At 38.4% G+C, this 18,878-nt stretch overlaps 1 protein-coding gene across 2 annotated transcripts in view; it reads left to right on the forward strand.

Annotated features, from left to right (window-relative positions):
• Positions 1–2,851: 2,851 nt before the first annotated feature.
• The window catches only part of LOC138000721 (protein phosphatase methylesterase 1-like), a 28,424-nt gene continuing 12,397 nt past the window's right edge, over positions 2,852–18,878 (forward strand). For both annotated transcript variants that reach the window (XM_068847345.1, XM_068847344.1), the window contains exons 1-7: positions 2,852–2,971; positions 5,184–5,280; positions 7,686–7,778; positions 9,833–9,890; positions 10,603–10,654; positions 15,931–16,002; positions 17,533–17,618. In XM_068847345.1, coding sequence (XP_068703446.1) covers positions 2,889–2,971; positions 5,184–5,280; positions 7,686–7,778; positions 9,833–9,890; positions 10,603–10,654; positions 15,931–16,002; positions 17,533–17,618 — 541 coding nt within the window. In that variant the 5' untranslated portion in view covers positions 2,852–2,888. The remainder of the gene's footprint in view (positions 2,972–5,183; positions 5,281–7,685; positions 7,779–9,832; positions 9,891–10,602; positions 10,655–15,930; positions 16,003–17,532; positions 17,619–18,878) is intronic.

Raw genomic sequence — 18,878 nt, forward strand, 5'->3', positions numbered from 1 at the left:
AGACAAAACAACGGCACGAAATAAAAACATTCATGCATTCAGTCTCTCTTTATACAAGTAAAAGATTGTCAAGCATGAAGAGACTCCACTCACTGACACGTAGCGTTGTTACATGTTTACGCCATAGTAAAATGCAGTAAAGAACACTGCAAAGGTGAGAATTCAATGCCGCTATCTATGCAAGACATTTCCAATTGACATTCACGTTTTCCCTAAAAGCTCTCACTCGTTACCAGAATTGTGAAAACTAATTAAAAATCCTTTAATACGTTGTCGGAACATCACAATCCACCCAAAGAACGCAAAAAAGTTCATAACTAAATGAATGAAAGACTGAATGAGAATGCAACACTGAACTGTCCTAAGTTAAAAAATCAAACACCTAAGGGCATTCAAGACAAGTATTAACCTAGTATCACATGCTAATGTAAATTTTCATGACATGGAAGATATTGCAAAAAAAAGTTAGCTTGAATTGACAGCCTTGGGGAGGGACGGACGCTTAAACGTTTCCGTTTTACAGTTATTAAGAAGAATATACTTTTCCAGGCTCCAGTTACTCGTTGGCGTCTAATCTTGTATTGATCCCAAAGAGGAGTTCAACTTGAATTTTCATTTCGTTGGAAAGCATAATTCCTATTTTTTTCCCTTAGGGATCTTTAGGTTTTCGTTCGAGGCGGTTGCACATTTCTCTTAATTTAGCCTGCAATGATACTCTCCTGTGCTAGATTCACTACTTCTATCTTCTTCGTTAAAGTACGGCCCGTGGCAACAAGATAAGTAACATTGTTATCTCTTGACATTCGATTCGATGAGGAGATGACATTATGAGGTAAGACAGAGCGACCAAACTGTGCAATACCATCCGCTAGCATGTCCGCACGTACTACGAAACGCTCCAGTTGGTCTCCAGTTTGAATGATTGACTGTCATCACAACTTAGCCAGGCACGGCGGCCAAGAATGCTGAAAGTAGCATCTCCGAACATCAAGATTTCAAAATTTTCTGGTCCCCTATAAGTTATCGTCTCCAGCACTTGCTTGTTAGCAAAATAACATCGAAAAGAAGAGAATTGAAAAAAAAAAAATACAGACAGTACAGACAGTACAGACAGCTTGCATTTGAACTTGGAGAGCGAAGACCTGGTTTCAAAGGCAGAGTTGTGCCTCTTGTGATCAGTGCTCTCGGTGGAGGTATAAAAGAGACAATAAAGGAACTGGAAAATATTTTTGAAACAAACGATTTGTGCAAAAAGATTGTTGCGGAGATGCAGAAGACAATTTTAATGGACACTGAGACAATAATCCGAAAGTGTTATAAGGACTTGTCCAGAGTGACATTGAGTAAAACGCATGATAAAAATTAAACTTAATTTTGAAAGCGGCCACAAAATTCTTGGTGGTCCCTCAATTAGGCTATATTGTTTGAATGTGAAATATAGCTATATAGCTATAGCGATAACGATAATGATAATGATAATAATAATAATCATAATCATAATCATAATAATAATAATAATAATAATAATAATAATAATAATAATAATAGTAATAACAATGATACATGGTGAATATATACAATAAAAATTATTAAATAATCAGATCAAGTTGAGATTTAAATTGGGGAACGCACAAAGAGTTTGCAGCTCACCACTTACATATGGGGCAATTATTTCTAAATAAGGGAAAAATGTCACAAATTTGTTCTAAATAATTTTTTTACAAACGGCGCCCCATACCTACAGTGATGAATACAGCATGGACTAATGGTCATTCAAAACGTTTTCAATTTCAAGCTGATAGGGGCTATGCAAATTCCTGCTTGCTGGAGAGTGACCTTGAAATTAATGTTGTTGCTTGAAGTCCTCAATTTTTCAGGCTTCTCGACGCAATTTGCTTGTAACTATTTCGTGGGATTTAGGGAGTTAGTAGCCTGAGTCATATTCACGTTTGCACAAGTGCAATTTCGTTTATTGTGATATCAGCGCTGAAAAAAAAGTTTAATGCCTTCGTTAGGCTGTGTATGATAGCGTTCTTATACATTGTAAATTTTTGTATTTTTGTATTTTTGGCCTATCAATAAAAATACCCTAGAACCTCATGCTTAGCTACAGAGTTAAAGGGAGCTTCGTGTTGGATGTCAAAGTTGGGGGTGCATCTAATTAGGTACATTTCTGGACATAAGTTCAAGGGTCGCCAGATCGAAAGAGACTCTGCTCGCAGGGTACGGTGTCAACCCTTTTTTTCAGTTTTTTGTTCCCCCGTTTTATCTGTTCCCACGCGAATTGATCATGGAGCACTAGTGCTGTGTTCCCCCTTCCCTCCCCATAGAACATTTCAGTGCTGGTATTTTTTACAGGTCACTGGTCATTGTTTTATTAGTATCCTAAACATGCATAAAAAGCTAACCTTAGGCCTAATTAGGCCTAAACAAAAGATTATAGGCCTAAGGTTAGCTTTTATGAATGTTTAGGATACTTTCTGTATTCCTATTCTGCTATCATATTTATCGTTATAGCGTGATTACTTTCCTTTATTTTCATATTTCTTTTTGTTTTGATGTATTCTCAAGTCGGCAATTTTTAAGGGAAACGTGGCACTGAAATGCTCTACGGGTAGGGAAGGGGGAACACAGGGGAACACAAAGGGGAACACAAAACGCTGTGACAACGGTTTTCCACTTTCCTCAAAATACCAACATTTGACTTGATTTGCGTTAATTGTTAATTTCAGTTGACAGTGCCCCCACTAGAACGACCACACACTTAAATAAAATTCGTTTCGTTTCATTTTCTTTTGAGTGGTGGAGGCAAAATTCTCACTGTGCGTGACAGTGCGTGACAGCTTGAGCACATTTGAGCCCGCTAACAATCCGCTGGAAAATCCAAGATGTCGGAGTTCCACAAAGAAGCCTTGAAAAACAAGTATGGCGGTTTGCCTTCTGCTCCAAAGCGACAAGGAAAAAATACTGGGTAAGAATGGAAAAGATTATGATATTTCCTTTGCAAAGGAAACGAAACAATATTAAACCAAGCGAAGGACTTTGTAGGGCTGGTCAGTAAGCTCAAATACATGTACCGTTACGCACACTCTTGTAGCTTTGACAGTAAGAGACGGTTAATCATGCAAAACGTCATTAGTTAAGGGTTTTGGTTGTTTGCGCTATCTGTATTTAGCCCTTAGTCTGCATTTTACACTGTCCGCTTCCGAAGTGGCTAATGCAACTTGGTTGTGGACTTATGTTTGTAATTACAACACAATTGTACAGCTTATAATCTGTACAATTTGTACATGTTGATGTCACACATCAACCAGGATGAGCCAAATAAAATAATTATGCACGCCAAAGGTATAATTACGCGGACTGAATTTTGCAGCATCTTATATCCAGCTGTAAGCATTCATATTAAACGTGACTGTTTACATAGGTCTAGAATTAACCTTTAAGAAGCTGCCACTAGACATACTGAAATAATTAAATAAAAGCTTTTCAATTTTATTGAATCGTTTGGAACCAACTCTTATTAAATTGTTAGTGAAACCTGCATATTGTGATCATTGGTCAAAATTGTTCATGTGTACAGTATTTCATTGAACCAGCATCACTGATCAAACTTATCAGTTGCTACCCACAAGCAAAAAACTGCAAGTGACGTTTCTGACCAAAAGAGGAAAAAAGAACAAGAATATTAGATAGTATATCATTTAGGCAAGGCCTCTGCATCTATGTGACTGCAAAGTGTTAGGCAGGGAGACATTCATGTAATCTCTTGAGAAACACACCCAATGCATGCATAGATACAACAGGAATATTATTACTCTCAAAATAAGAAGGACAGCAACAACCACAATCTTGATTTCTTTGTTCTCTTGGATTTTAATTTGTGTGAAAGAACAAATACATTAGTTTAAAGTGTAGTATTTGCAAATAAAGAGAGCATGACTGAGTTTGCCACATAGAAAATAGAAGGACAGGCCCTAATTGAGCTAAACAGTCACTGGGTGGGTCACTGGCTCCAGGTAGGGAAGAAAAGTACCGGTAATGAAATTAAAATTTAAAGAAAGAAGAAGAACAAACATTCACACACAATTTAGTAGTGCTCATGTTATATTGGGTCAATTTTATATTATTTTGGTTCAGATGTTTTTAAACTAGTTCCTTTGTTTATTTTCATTTTCCTTACCTTTGTTAACCAGACAAAGAATAATCCAAGTTAAAATTTAAACCAACAAAAAATTGGAATCAGAGCATACACAATGTACTCTAGTGAAGCAGTTTTATTAACTTAGAATGGACAAAACTTGCCCTTTTAATTTATTTTCTCAGCACCCATGTACAAGTACTTGTAGGTGGTCTAATTTAGTGTTTCAACCATGAACATTATTGATGTATTAAAGCCAACACCCCAGCATTACAAAGAGAGGGCTGGGACACAAAATAATGAAATGTTATAAAATTGATCACTAACTAACACCAACACATAACCAAAACATAGGCCACTTTGGAAAATACCATAATACTCTTCCCCCAAATTTTGCATGTCCCAAAAGAACTGGAAGCAACGCTTATGCAAAATTTGGGGGGACAAACAAAGAGCAGTATTCCGGATAAGAGTGGGGGAGGGTCTCGGGTCAAAAACCCTACATGGTCAGTTACATGGCTGGACAAGTTTACAGAAAATGTATAATGGTTTGGTGGAAAAAATGGAAATTTGACCCAATGGATTTCCTTGTTGACACCCTGCCTTAAAAGCGTAGTATTATGGTGTTTTCCGAAGTGGCTTCAATTTCTGCCTTTTAACATTTGGAACAGTTGAAAATAGACACAAATTAAATCTAAAGGAAGATTAAGACATGCTACATGTCAAGGTTTGGGGGTATATAGAACTATTTTTAAGCCTCATTGGCTTGCATAATTTGTCCAAATGCCTGAGGCTCCATTTTTAATGAAAGCCTTTGTAACACTGAAATTGCATCAGACAGGCTGCATGATTCTTTCCCAAAAAAAGGCTTCCATGAACCTTGTTCCAAAGCCTCTCTTCACAGACAAGAGGAGAGACCCTGGGGACGAGGTTGGGCTTTTATTTTAGCTTTATAATTTTTAGAACTGTGCCGTGTCACTGAAAAGTGCAAAATACATTAATGTGATGTGACTTTTTAAAATTATTATTTTCCCTTGCGCAGAAGCCCTGGAGCACTTCGGCGGAAGAAAGATTATTCGCCACTTTCATGGGAGCAATTCTTTGAAATTTCAAAAGAAATCTCTGTTAGTGGAAAAAATGTATCCTTTATTATCCTTGTTGTTGTTGCCTCAAAGAGACATTTCCATTGCATATTAAAGCTTAAGGTCAAATAACTTACTAGGAAATGCGTGCACAGGACAAAAAGCCTGTCAATTTTAGTTGTTACTTGTCTGAATGCCATGGCCCTGCCATTCCCTTCTTCCCTTAGGCAGTCTCATAGCAATTTTAATGTTGCTCTTTCTTGCCAGTCAATTTCCCATACAATTGGTCTGCAAATTATCCTCGCCAAATTAAGTTGGGACACCATTTATATAGCACTACTAATCATTCTGACTTTTAGGTGTGACCCCTCTTCTTTAATGTTGAATTCACTGATTTAGAGGAGCCATCTAACAAAACCATTGGGAGAGCAGAGGACATCACTTGTGTCCCAACTAATGTGACGAGGATTGTAGTAATAAATTGATATTTCCGTGATGGCTGTTAATCCCCATGATTCCAACTATGGATTAATGATCATGCATATGTGCATCTGATTCTTGGCATTTGTATAGAAAAGAAATCTTGTTAATTCTGTTTGGAATGTACTGTTGCATTTGAAGGCATTAGAAGGGGTTATGAAGGGGTTATTTTCTAAAGAAAGAGTGCTTTGAACATCAATGAAGAGCGAAATTCAAATCAGTTTAATTTGCCCCTTATATAATAATGAAGGGCAAATGCTTGAAACATCTGATCGCAAGTCTATCTTTGGGAATTATTTAATGAAAAGCAAGAAAATTCTATCAAGTCTCCCCAGGAGTCTGTGTGTTAACTCAGTTGATTAAAACCAAATTCTTATGACAAATGTGACCGTCCACGGGAAAACCAACAAAAAGGTGATGACACGGGCACGCTATTTTAGCACGCTAGACAAAAGAAATTTTCTTTAACACGGGAGTGCCGTGTCGTAATGCACGCCTCATTAAAATTTTCTTTTGTCTGATACGACAAGTTGTAAACAATAGAGCGTGTTATACCAAACAAAAGAGCATGGCAGCAAAAGTAAAATCGAGCACCGCGTAAAAAGACACGGAGTGAGTGAAATTGCACGACAGCTGCGCCAAAACGCTCGCTAAAAAACCAAGTATATAAACACGCTACTCCCAAAGCCGAGTGAGGGCCGACTTACCTGCGGAAATAGCTGAAAATCCCGCAGAATACAGTATTGTGCAAAAGTAATGCAAACGTATTTCGCTGAAATTCACGGCTTTTCCTGGCTTTTCAACGAAAAAATATCGAATTTTCGATGGAAGCGAATTTTCAACGAAAAGTCATGATAATTCTCAAGGCCTATTGTTTCCAAGTACACGAATTTTCGAACGAAAATTCCCTCGGAACGAAAATTGACTTCGAATTTTCGTGCGAAAAATCGCTCTGTTCGATAAATGACCTCAAAAATTTCAGCGAAATTTCGCTCTTTATTTGCTGTTCTCGAGCATTCCCACGTATTTTCTGGACAAAAATTTGCCAAATTCGAATTTGCCGTGATGATTCTTTTGTGCCGTCATTTCACAATGTGTAAGCTCTACAACAAACTCTTGTTCGTGAAGCAATCACAGTTTTTGTTGTGTGAGGCAATCTTTTTTTTTTCGTTGGAAATAGCCGATTAAACTATCGGATCACTGAATCTATTTTCGATACGACTTTATTTACGCTAACCTTAACGCATTTATTTACGCGTACATACGCTTGTTCAGCGATGTTGTTGATGGCGGCTGCCGATTCATGTCACAAAAATTCGCTCCTTCAAATTTTGTTATCTCGAATTTTCGTTTGGTTACCTCGAAAATTCGCTACTTCGAATTTCGCTATCTCGAATTTTCGAGAAAGATCGTGAATTTTTCGCTTCAAACCCTACGAAAAATCGTTCGAAAATTCGATGACTTTTCGTGGAAAATTCGCGAGAACAAAGGACGAATTTCGACGAATTTCGTTTGCATTACTTTTGCAATTTTACGGTGCCTGTTTTGGCACGCATCTGACACGCAACACGCCACGCTAAACAAAAGGTTTGGAGTGTCTCAGTGTGCACAACAAAAGCCACCGTGACATCTATTGTGCTACTCATTAAATATGCGCATATGGCGTGTTGTATGTCATGCTCAGCGTGCCGTGTCATGCACGCGTGCCCGTGTCATCACCTTTTTGTTGGTTTTCCCGTGGATGGTCACAAATCCTGGGCTACCTTTTCCATTTTTCAGGTTTATAGTGGTACTTGTCTAATCAATAGCGCACAATCCTTTTTCTTTTGGGCATTTCATTTTAATGATCATTAGTATTGAGATGGCTTGGAAAGGTCAAATGATCCCTGAAAATCTCTGAACAATTTACACCCGCCTTGGGTGAAGGATTTCCCAAGTACATGTACAATATTCTTCTTAATTTGTGACTGAAATGTTACTAGAAATTTAGAGTTTACCAGGCTGGCAATGTAGGACCTGTACTATTGTTACTTCATGGAGGAGGGCATTCTGCACTGTCTTGGTCTGTTTTTACTGTGAGTATGTAAATGCATTATGTACATGTATATAATTAATGAACTTTTGGTTCACAAGTCAGTACCGGCAGAGTTTTGAAAAACACAATTTTTTGTTTGCATTGAGATAAAAACAAGTATTAAATAAGTACAGTATTATATAGTAAGTTTTGCAATCATGGGAAATAGTATGGCAACTGCATGGACTAAAACTTGTCCATGTACGTGTTGCTTGCAGCAACCTGTTGTTCATAACATCCTGAATTTTTAACTGTCCTGTTCCAGTACCAGTCACCGTCTTCGAGCCCAACACTTCTGACTTTCCATTAATGCTGTGTTGACGTTTTAAGAGTGCGCTCCTGCTTGAAGTTGAGCCGGCACAATACTTGAAAGTTGCTGAGCAAATTTTGCACAAAGTTTTAGTCTTGTCTGCTGTACCGTCTTCAGCCGGAAAACCATAATATTTCCACACAGCGGGTCTAAAAGGTGTAGGTGGATTCACAATCGCTTGGACATTCGTCGCCGTGTTTGACAATGAGCGAGCGTGTCGCACATGGTTTGCTTTATTTAGAAATTCTCAAGGGGTGGTAGGAGGGCAGCAGTTTTACCAAACGACACAAAATGGTGCACGAATTTCTAATTTCACATTATAATAAGTCACTGAGGGCACAATGGGAAAGATTATGTATGCAAAAAATCGAATCAAAATCGAAACGTGGAGTCAAAGTTTCGTGAATCGAACCGAACAGTCATAATCGTGATTAATTGAGAATTTGATTAATTGTTACACCACTAGTACATGTATGCATTTTAAACCCGAAACTGAATCTTATTTGTGAGGAGTTCTACTCAAGGTTACATGTAAGTGGTCAGTGGGCAACTTCAGCTTCTAAGACTGTTGCCTGAAGTTATTAACCGTCCCAGATTTTCTGCAGCATACATGTAGTTTAATAGGGCAATTCATATAATTATATACAGGTATATTTTAAAGTCATTTTATTTTCAAACACCAGGTTTTCCAAAATTGGGGCCACTTACAAGTTCAATTATTTTATGTTTGGTTAAAAAAAATTTCAAATTCTTCATTTCAGATTATGATGTAATGAATATTAGACAAAGAAAATCAAAATTGAACTGGTTTCAAATACAGTTCTGTACATGTATTTGAAACTAAGAAAAAAAAAAAGAACCTAATCATGGCATAGGCAGGTGTATCTCAGTCGGTTACTGCTCGGCCTGTTCAATCCCCGTCTCATTTGATCGAGGTCTGTTTCGACTTTACTCTGATCTGTATAGCTGCAGCTCTGAATGCCCATAAAACGGAGCATTGATGAAGGAAGGGGGGTTAAAGGTGTGCACCAAGGGACATTAGTTTATCAGTAACTCTAGTTCACTGTCACTGTTTTAGTTTAAGGACCTTTACCTTTACCTTTTTTAGCATTCAATCAGAAGTCATCATCATTACTGTTAATCAGGGGTGTTTTATTGGGTTTTTAACCATGAGGCGAAGCAAAGTGGTTTTTAAAGTCCAGATAAAACATGACCTGTGAGATATTCAACAAAAAGCATTTCCTTCTTGTCCAGTCCAAACAAATGTAATTTAAATTATTGTGAGAGGGCGGCATTAGGATGCATGTACGAGAAAAACAAGCTACAATGTAAGCCTTACAGTATTTATTCTTTATAATAAAGAATTCCTATGAGGACTGTTGTGTCAGTTTTTAATGCTCGTCCACATGATATTTTTTGGTGACAAAAGTTCATGTCTTTTGAGTTGCTCGTGAATTACCGTATTAATGAGTTTTGAAGGCCTCTTCTGCTTCAGATTGAGAGGTGTGGTCTTGCATGAAAATAACATCATTGCTCCCTCTACATGTATAATTATTAAATATTTCAGAAGTCTGTTTTTTGGCATTTACTATCAAATTGGAACTACCTCTCCTAAATTCACATTCTTTTGCATACACTGTTACACATCTGCTTGAGACTATTGGTAATGGCTTCTTCCTGCTTGACGGTTTAAATGGTGTGTGATATGTATGAAAATAATATTTATTTCTTCATATATATTTCAGAAATCTGTCATTAGCATTTGCTACTGTCAAGTGGTTGCAATAGACCTTAGAGGGCATGGTGAGCACACTGACAAAACTCAAATTTTCATTTACTTTAAAGTAGAGTCACGATTAAGTTACTTTGATCTTGTATTTTATCTGCTGGTCTGCTTTGAAAAGTCAGAAAAGTGGTGAGTTTTTGCTGTTCATATCTTGGCAGTAAATTAAGGAAGGTAAATGTAACTAAATGGTTGCTTGCTTTTTTCTCAAGTGTTCTTGGTGTGGAGGGTGCTATACATGTGTGTATTACCGTAACAATCCACTGAATTTACTCAACTGGTTTTCAAGACAATAATTTATACATTATCTTCTGGGTGTCACTTATATTGTGACTTTTCAGGGGGATAGCTCTGTACACCTTAAATTTCTGATGGTCAGCTCTGCAGTTGAGTGGCATCACACCACCAAAACTAAAAGTTACATTTTGAACCTGTAGAATTATGTTTATCCATTGTGGTATTACAATCATCAATTCTCAGTTTGTGTCTCAGAGGTTAGTTTAAACTGCACTGGACCGGACTACACCCTATGTTAATTTTTTTGAAAGAATATTTCTACACTGCACTGAACATCACATTCCACCCAAATGTATAATTAATACCTTATGTAGTAATTCAATAATACAAATTGTATGTTTATTGCCAGGATGTTTAATACACTGCTGATTCAAAAGGGGAAGGTACGGTTTTGTTGGTACATTTTAACTTTGTTTTATTTCTATTATCACATAGGAGACACAACCACAGAAAATGACCAAGATTTATCAGCAGATACCTTAGCAAAGTAAGTTTGAAATTTCGTAGTGGGTAAATTACTGGGCAGCCCAGTTGAAAATCCGGTTGATCCTGATGAGTACCAGAAATTGTATTATATTCTATGGTTTGATTGGCTTTAATATGCTCTGTTTGGTTGTGTACATGTAACTTACTTAGTGCGGTTTTATTGGTAAATGGGAAATGAATGGTGTATGAATTGGGACATTGCACATCAAACAGCACATACTATGTTATCAAGAACAACAACAACATTGATTTCTTTTCTACACTGTATGTTGTTGGAAATTTTGTTCTGTGATGAGTGTAAATCGTGATCTAGTGATGTTAAAAGAATCATCTTACTGCCTGAGGAAATCCATGAATATCAAATTTCCAAGTCCTAAATCAGAAATTGGCAGGCTGACATTTAGGCATAGAGCTGCCATTGCATGGAATTCACTTCCTGATTCGATCAAAAAGTCTTCTAGCCTAGAATATTTTAAAAAAAGACTTAGATCTAGTAAGGACTTAATTAATTCTATAAGTTATAATAAGGAATCTTCCATGATAAGAAACAGGAACGAGGAATTTTTTTATTGATCTTATCTTAATTAAACTGTGTCTGAATTTTTAAAATTTTGATGATTATTTTATCTAGTTCTTAACCATATTCTTAAATTGTAGTTCATAGTGCTATATATTTATATTTGTATTATTATTATATTTATTATTTATTTCGGTTGTTTTTCTATTTATTCACATGTACATACTTTTGTCTTAAATAGTAGATAGGCAGGTCCACATCAGGACTTCAGTCTTGCGCATTCTGTAACCTGCGTTATCAAATAAACTATGTATGTATGTATGTATGTATGTATGTATGTTGTGTCCAAATGGTCTTGTTAGCAGCAAGAATACTGAGGACGAGAGACGAGGCCGTTAAGACCCTCCAGAAAAAATTAGCAGAGTCAAAGCGAATGATCGCAGAGCTTAATTCAGAGTTGCAGACGACTTGCAGAACCGACAGTGAGCCGCAACAGGAACAACAGCAGCAGAGGGACGCAAATCACGTTAGTATACACAGCCTCACGGGAATCCACCAGCGCTACGAGAACGTCCTACAGGTCCTGATGAGAAACGGCTGCAGCAATTGGCAAATGCGTTTTGGTCGGCCAACTGCCCCCAAAGTACCAAAGTACCCTCCGAGACTTCGTCGCAGTCGCCGAAATAAAGATCGTGGATGCCAGGGAGCATGATCTAATCATTCGTGACCTGCTGGGAAAGTCGGTGAAGGAGCTGGAGGCAGCATGCAGAAAGCGACTTCAGCGGTCCATTGCAGTGATGTCTAACATGAGACGAGAGGGATAATTATACACAATGTCTCATTGATCAGTTAGTTTGTGTCGCTTTTTATAGATCCTAAATATTTGGGCATTTACTTTTGTCTCATTCAACAGTTAAACATGACTTGGCGAACACGCTAGTCTGTTTTGACAAATGCGTTGACTTTTCATTGCCAACGAGTTGTCGACATGTTCGATGGTTTGCTTTTCTTTGAGTGGTAATAGATCTATGCATCCCTTTATTAAACATGGTGCTCAATTGGAAAGAGGATCTCGGAAAAAGTGTATAGTTCAAGGTCCTTGGTACATGTAGTTAAACAGATCGGGGGCAAGTTTTTACCCAGGAAAAGTAAGTACGTTCTGAGTGTGCAAGGGTTCCTTTGGCTTGCGTTTGGAGAACTTTGTGGAAGTGGGGCTGTAAGTGGTCATTTCATTAATGTTTTTTGAGATGCCTATCCAATTGCAAGAGAGACAGTTTTTAGCTTTCAGGTTGCACTTCTCAGCACCCAAGTGGCCCTGAGAACTCAGGTAATACCCCTTTATTAGGGCATGACCATTTTCAACACTTCAGTTTTCTGAAATTGTAAAGTTCCTTTAGGTCTGGAGGACATTCGCTCAGATACTCAAACCACCCTTGATGAATGACATCCATCAAATGGCTGAGTACAATATCCTGACTTGTGTACTAGTTTCGTTTTTCATCTACATGTAGTTGGCTGGGGCTAGCAGGCAAGGTACTGACCGCTAGTAGTGGTACTGTACGTTGGTCCTTGTTGGGTTTTCCATGCAGCAGACTCTGGAGAAGCGATGACATTATAATGTTTTGCCTTGGATTTATCTAATGTTTCCATTTTGTATTTGGCCATTTTCAGGAAGAGCCATTGGAGGCTTAGTGATGTACTAGAGATACTATGTGTTTTCCAGTGGTTTGTGGTCTACTTCAATGATGACTTGCTTTCCAAATATGTAATGGTTGAACCTCTCTAGGGACCAACAGGCAGGGAGACGTTCTCTCTCAATATTACTGTATTTGGATTCTGTATCACTGAGTGACAGGCTTGTGTAGCGCACGGGCTGGCTGTTTTGCACCAGTAAATAACCAGTGACCTTTAGGCTTGCATCTGAGTGGATCCCATTTTCCTTTTCTGGGTAATAATAACCCAGGATGGGTGCTTCATTGATGAATTGTTTGAGACTTTGGAACTCTTTGATATGTCCTTGTTGCCATGCGAAGGGTTTGTCTTTCTTTATGGGCTGTTGTAGGAACTCTGAAGGCCAGATTCGGTCGGTTGAACGATTGTCAATGGGTAGTTGTCTTCTAAAAGAACGGGAATTTGTTTAATGACATGGCTTCAAACAATTAGTGAGTCATCTTTTCTGCAGAACAAGCTCTGTCTTTGATCTTCACTGCTTTAATGATAGACAAATCGTCCGTTCTAAACAAGAATTTGTCCTCGGTGGTTGTAGACGAACGTCACACAGTCTAACCTGCCAAAACATTGACTCCAACATTCAATTAAACATAAAATCTGCAAATTCGGCAAAAATCTGAGGCCCTTCTCTGTGCCAGAGTCCATCTCACAGAAGTCATGTGTTTTTTTCTTGGCTTCAGTGCCAGGGAAACCTCAGGTACAAGAGATGGCATTGTCGCTGCTAGTCAAGGGTGTTGCACTGATTGGACCCAGATTGGACCCAGAAACATGTGGTCACTGGATTTCCTACTTTGAGAGATATAGTACCTTCTCAAAGGTTGTGATCTGCCTGGTAAACAGCAATTCACATCGCTGTTTCAACATTTTAAACCAGCTGTATAAGTTCTTGCCCATGCTCTACTTCGGACCTTTATCAAAGCACTCATCATGTTGTTTGTTACACTCCCTTGCTCAGTAAAGCTTTGAAGACTTACCGTATTAATTTTCTTGATTAAACACCGGACCCAGCGTTTGATCGGGGTCCCGACGTCTATTCCTGGTCGAGGTCACAAGTACCGGTTACAAGTAAATGGTAATCTCTTGAATGATGCTGTTACGACATACCGAGTACAGTATGCTGTTTTGGTATTTTAATAGTCGTGTTAAAACAGGTTGACTGGCCTGCACGACTCCTGCTGTCTGCAAATGATCGTGTGTCCTCAGAGTTTAGCGCTGACCAGGATATCTTTTAGGGATTTTCCTTTTCGATGTGATATTAGGGAAGTGTCCTTAAATATTTGCCTTAAATATGGTTAGTTCTGAACTAAGTTCCATTTCCCCTTAAGTACATTCTTCAAATTAGCAAGTGCTGGGTGGCATTGTGTGACAAAAGGCAGTATTGTACAACGTGCATCGTTATTTTTATTTTTCAATGATCTTTCTCGCTTGGTGAAATTCACATCAGAGAGGTGTCTTTCCACTGTGTTCTCTGGATATCGTCTGTTTTAAGGCGTAGCTTGAAGTTTTTCATGTTTCTTTAAACGTAATGTGGGAAGGATTTGTTCATAGAAGCCCTTTTATGAATCCTCTGGTAACGCCTTGTAGATGACACGAATAAAATTTCGTGTATTGAAAGGTCTCTCTCTCAGTACGTGTTTGCACGTCAAGGGATAGACTCCTTAATAAATCTGTCGCCTTTGTACACTTTTGTGTTCAAGAATGCAATGTCTTTTCCTGATATTTCAGCCGTAAATTTGATCGTTCTGTGAAAGTTATTTGCCTTTATAATGACATCTTCTATTTTGTCTCTGGTTGTACTCATATAATTTACTTGCTCCTACATCATTCATATATCGTTTAAATGCTGTTTGTTAGTGATACAAATTTTGATTGCAACATGGTACAGGTGCCGTATGTACGGTACCGTAATACTGTAACTTCGGGAAAAATTGTCCCGCACTGACAAACAGCCACTAGGTCTCCGAGAACCGGTAATAATAAATCAACCTGAAAAAAATGGCTGAAAATCGCATCTTATTAATAAACGCTGGCCTCGAAAAAAAGCCTGGTCAAAACTGCCGATTTTTAAATAAACGCCGGGGGCGTTTAATCGAAAAAATACGGTACACCAATCTTCAAAGCTAAGACATTGTCTACGTGAATGGTATGTGTTGTTGTTTTTCTAATCCCGCTTTTGCAACCATGTAAAAGTATCCCTACAGGTGGCTCAAACCAGTTTCACCACTTTCAAGAGACCTTGTCATTAGAAGGATTGGCACTACAACAATCTATCACGTAACTCCAATGTTATGGTACCACGTGGAACATCAATTACTGCTGACTAAGATGCAGTCATTTTTGTGACGTAAAAAGTTACCATGGTAACAGGAAAGCCTTGCAAAAACACCCTATATTTTGGCTTTAGTTGCTCATATCTGAAAACCCAACTCGGTGACCCCAATTTTTTATTGCACAAAAGTGATTAGCAGGATAAGATGAAACTCTTTGCAATGTTTAAAAAAAGTCTGTGGAGCAGATTGAGAACTACCTTAAAAATTTTAATCAGTTAAGGTGGCTCTGAATCCGCTCCACAGAATTTTTTTTAAACTTTGCAAAAAGTTTCATTCTGGCATGCTTATTATACATTTTAGAAATAAAAAAAATGGGGGCCACCGAATTCGTTTTTAAGATATGAGCAGCCAAAGCTAAAATATGGGGTGTTTTTGCATGTCTTTCTTGTTGTCACGGTAACTTTTTACGTCACAAAAATGAGCGAATCTTTTTCAGCAATAATTGGTGTTTGATATGGTACCATAACATTGCTGTTAAGTGATAAAGTGTTGCAGTGTCAATCCTTCTAATAAGAACGTTTCTTTCAAGTGTTGAAACTGGCTTGAGCCACCTTAAGTGCACATAGTTTTTTATATGTCCAAGATACAAGCAAACAACAATGTAGTCAAACATGTACTGTCTGCGCAATCAACTACACACGTGCAAGACTATTGCACAAGCGTTGATTATGTAACATTCTTGTTTTCATGTCCTTTCAGAGATGTTGGAGATGTAGTTGCGAAGTTGTATGAAGATGTTTCACCGCCACCAATACTTTTGGTTGGTCACAGGTAATAATACTTCTTGGACATTTACAAAAACAACTACAATATAACAACCCAACTTTACTGAAAATAAAATAAAACTAAATCTAATCCAATATAATATTACTGACATAATTTAATACATATACAATACATTAATACATTGTAAATGTATAATTTATTTATCCTACAGTACATGTAAGTTGAACGAAAAAGACAATGAAAATGGCTTATTAAGAGACATTTTAATATTGCCAATTGATGAGCTTGGAGACTTGGACATTTACTTTTAGAATATATGTGACTCATCTATGACAAGGAGGTAACCATGGCCACTGTGTAAGCGAAAATTCAACGACAAGTACCCGCCAATTGGCACTGTCACACTGAAATGGGTTACAGATGAGAAGTACTTGCTGGATAAAAGCTTACCTCACCCGAAAAGCCTACCTGATACAATGAGGGAAGGAAGAAAAAAAGAATCTGCTCGTGATTGCAACCTGGAGCAAGAAGTAAAGCAGAGGAAGCATATTTACTGAGGATAATAACTACCCTCAGTAAAAATGCTCCATATCGTCCAGCTCGGGTTGCATTATTGGATTTGATTTGATGTTGACTTAAAGTTGGTATTGGAGCTCAGACAAGTTGCCTGGGAGGGGTGGAAGATCATAGCTGAAAATGGTGGATGGCACCCACCCAGGCTTACATGTAAGTGCATTGCTATACTTACCAAGAACAACCAGGGGAAGGGGATTGCGGTTGGTGCAACAGGACTACAAGCTGATTACGAACAGTGCATCACTAAAGGTGTATGAATATCCATACCCAATGATATAGGGGTCTATTGAAGATTTGAGGAGAAGGCAGGTGAAAGATACTACTATTCCGTGGGTAAGGATGCAGTAGTCTTCGCAAGAGAATTGGAAGTGGAACTGAAGTTATCGTGTCCACAGCCTATTTTGTGCAAAAGGCAGAGGTGAAGAGATTCCAAGAAGACAGATTACATAATGAGAGTGTTCTGAAACAAGACCAATATGGTATTTAACCTCGTCAGAGAAGCTTAAGTTCAGAACTAGAAAGTATGCTGCTTTGCAAGTAGGTACATTGTACATGTAGAAGGATGCTTCAACCGGATGCGTGATCGGAGAACTGTGCTTACACATGCGGTTGCTGGCATACAGGAGCTTAGTACCAACAGCTGATGCCCAAGAAGTTGTACCTGGAGAAAAAGATCAAGATCCTTAACAACCCAGGCTCCTAGTTAATTGTGTGGTCTGTGCCAAATGGCTCGTTGACAGACGTTTGTAGAGTGACAAACAACAGACTTTTACACTGCCATCACAATGATCTCCATCACTCCTCTTAGATAATTCACTGCCAATTATCCTTTCCGAGAATTTTGCCCATACATGTATCACTTGTAATTTTCCTTGTGAATATTTTGATCTGATCAAAAATTTTGCAAGATCTGGTCAGAGGTCTGGGTAGCCAAAGAAGACTTAACTCTCCCTTCAATTATTGTACTCATGGGTTGTACTAATATATTGTTGTTTTCAGTATGGGGGGTGCAATTGCTGTCCATGTTGGAGTACAAGGATTGTTGCCAACTCTTATTGGATTGGCGGTTATCGATGTTGTGGAAGGTTAGTGTTTTTAAGTGCCCAAAACCTGAACATTTTTGTTTTCCTATTAAAAAAATAAACTTTTGCGAAATAAATTTTGGATTGGAACGAGAGGTGAATTTTCTAGGATTTTTAATAGCGTTCAAATTGCCCGCCACTTTGGCATACCACTCGTGCAAGTCTTCTCTTGACGTATGACATAGATTGAGAAACACGTGATTAGAGGGTATAAGGATTTGAGAAGGGTTTCACGCACTTGATGCAAAAAATGCGTGAATGATACGTAGCCGCTCGATGTAACAACATGACTGATCCTGAAAAAGAAATAAGTTTGCATGGGAATGCTTTCTTCGACTGGGAATGAAATGGAAGCCTAAAAAACGTCGTTACTGTTATCCATTCACTTCAAAGATTATCACTTTCAATTATATTGTATGGGCAGCAAAAAGGAAAAGATCATTAAGACTGACGAGTTTTGCATACAGGAACAGCATTAAGCGTTGATTTAATTCCCTCGAAAGTTGCGTTATCCTCCTGTTCTTTTCTCCCATTCCTCGTCTGCTTATGGTTCTTCTTTGTAGGGTTCGATGTAGTTCTGGGTTTCAGTGGTAGCCCTGGCTGACTCGTCGAGACCACAACTAGTCGCCTCAAATTCTATTTGAGTCTCGCTGCTGTTTTCGCTTCTGGATTCAGAGGAACTTTCCTCGATAATAGACAGACTCGATACCTTGATGTTGAGAACGATTGTATGCGAGTTGTTGAATGGCATCGAGCGAAAATTAGAGTCCCAGCCAGAATTGAAACCTACGTCGGAGCTCCGTGACACTGGTAAAACACTGTCTTTATTGAGCTTTAAGAATGCCTTGGGAGCTAATGGTCGCTTGCCTGGGTTCTAGAAAAAAGTGTCCCACTGGTCTGCGGGCTCAACAATATGCGTCTCAAGGGTGTAAATGCAACGATTGTTGGTAAATGGTGTGATGTACCCACGAAAACTGGGTGTCTCGTTTGGGTATTCACATTCCCCATGTAGTGGAATCACGTAAGCATGCAGAATAGCACCAAAAGCAAAAGAACCAGTATCAGTGAAAACCCGATGAAGCCTGATAGATCAAACATAAAAATGACTGAAATTGCACAGACAAATCTCAGTTCCCCTAGCAACCTATGGGATAGTGAAATGGTCTGATCCTATGCATACTTACAGTGTATAGTGCATGGACATAGTTCATGTACATTTGGCATGTGGACCCGTGGGTGATAAATAGTCGCAATAGTAAGGGT

This window comes from Montipora foliosa, chromosome 4 (assembly GCF_036669935.1).
Source record: "Montipora foliosa isolate CH-2021 chromosome 4, ASM3666993v2, whole genome shotgun sequence".
NCBI classification, from domain to species: domain Eukaryota; kingdom Metazoa; phylum Cnidaria; class Anthozoa; order Scleractinia; family Acroporidae; genus Montipora; species Montipora foliosa.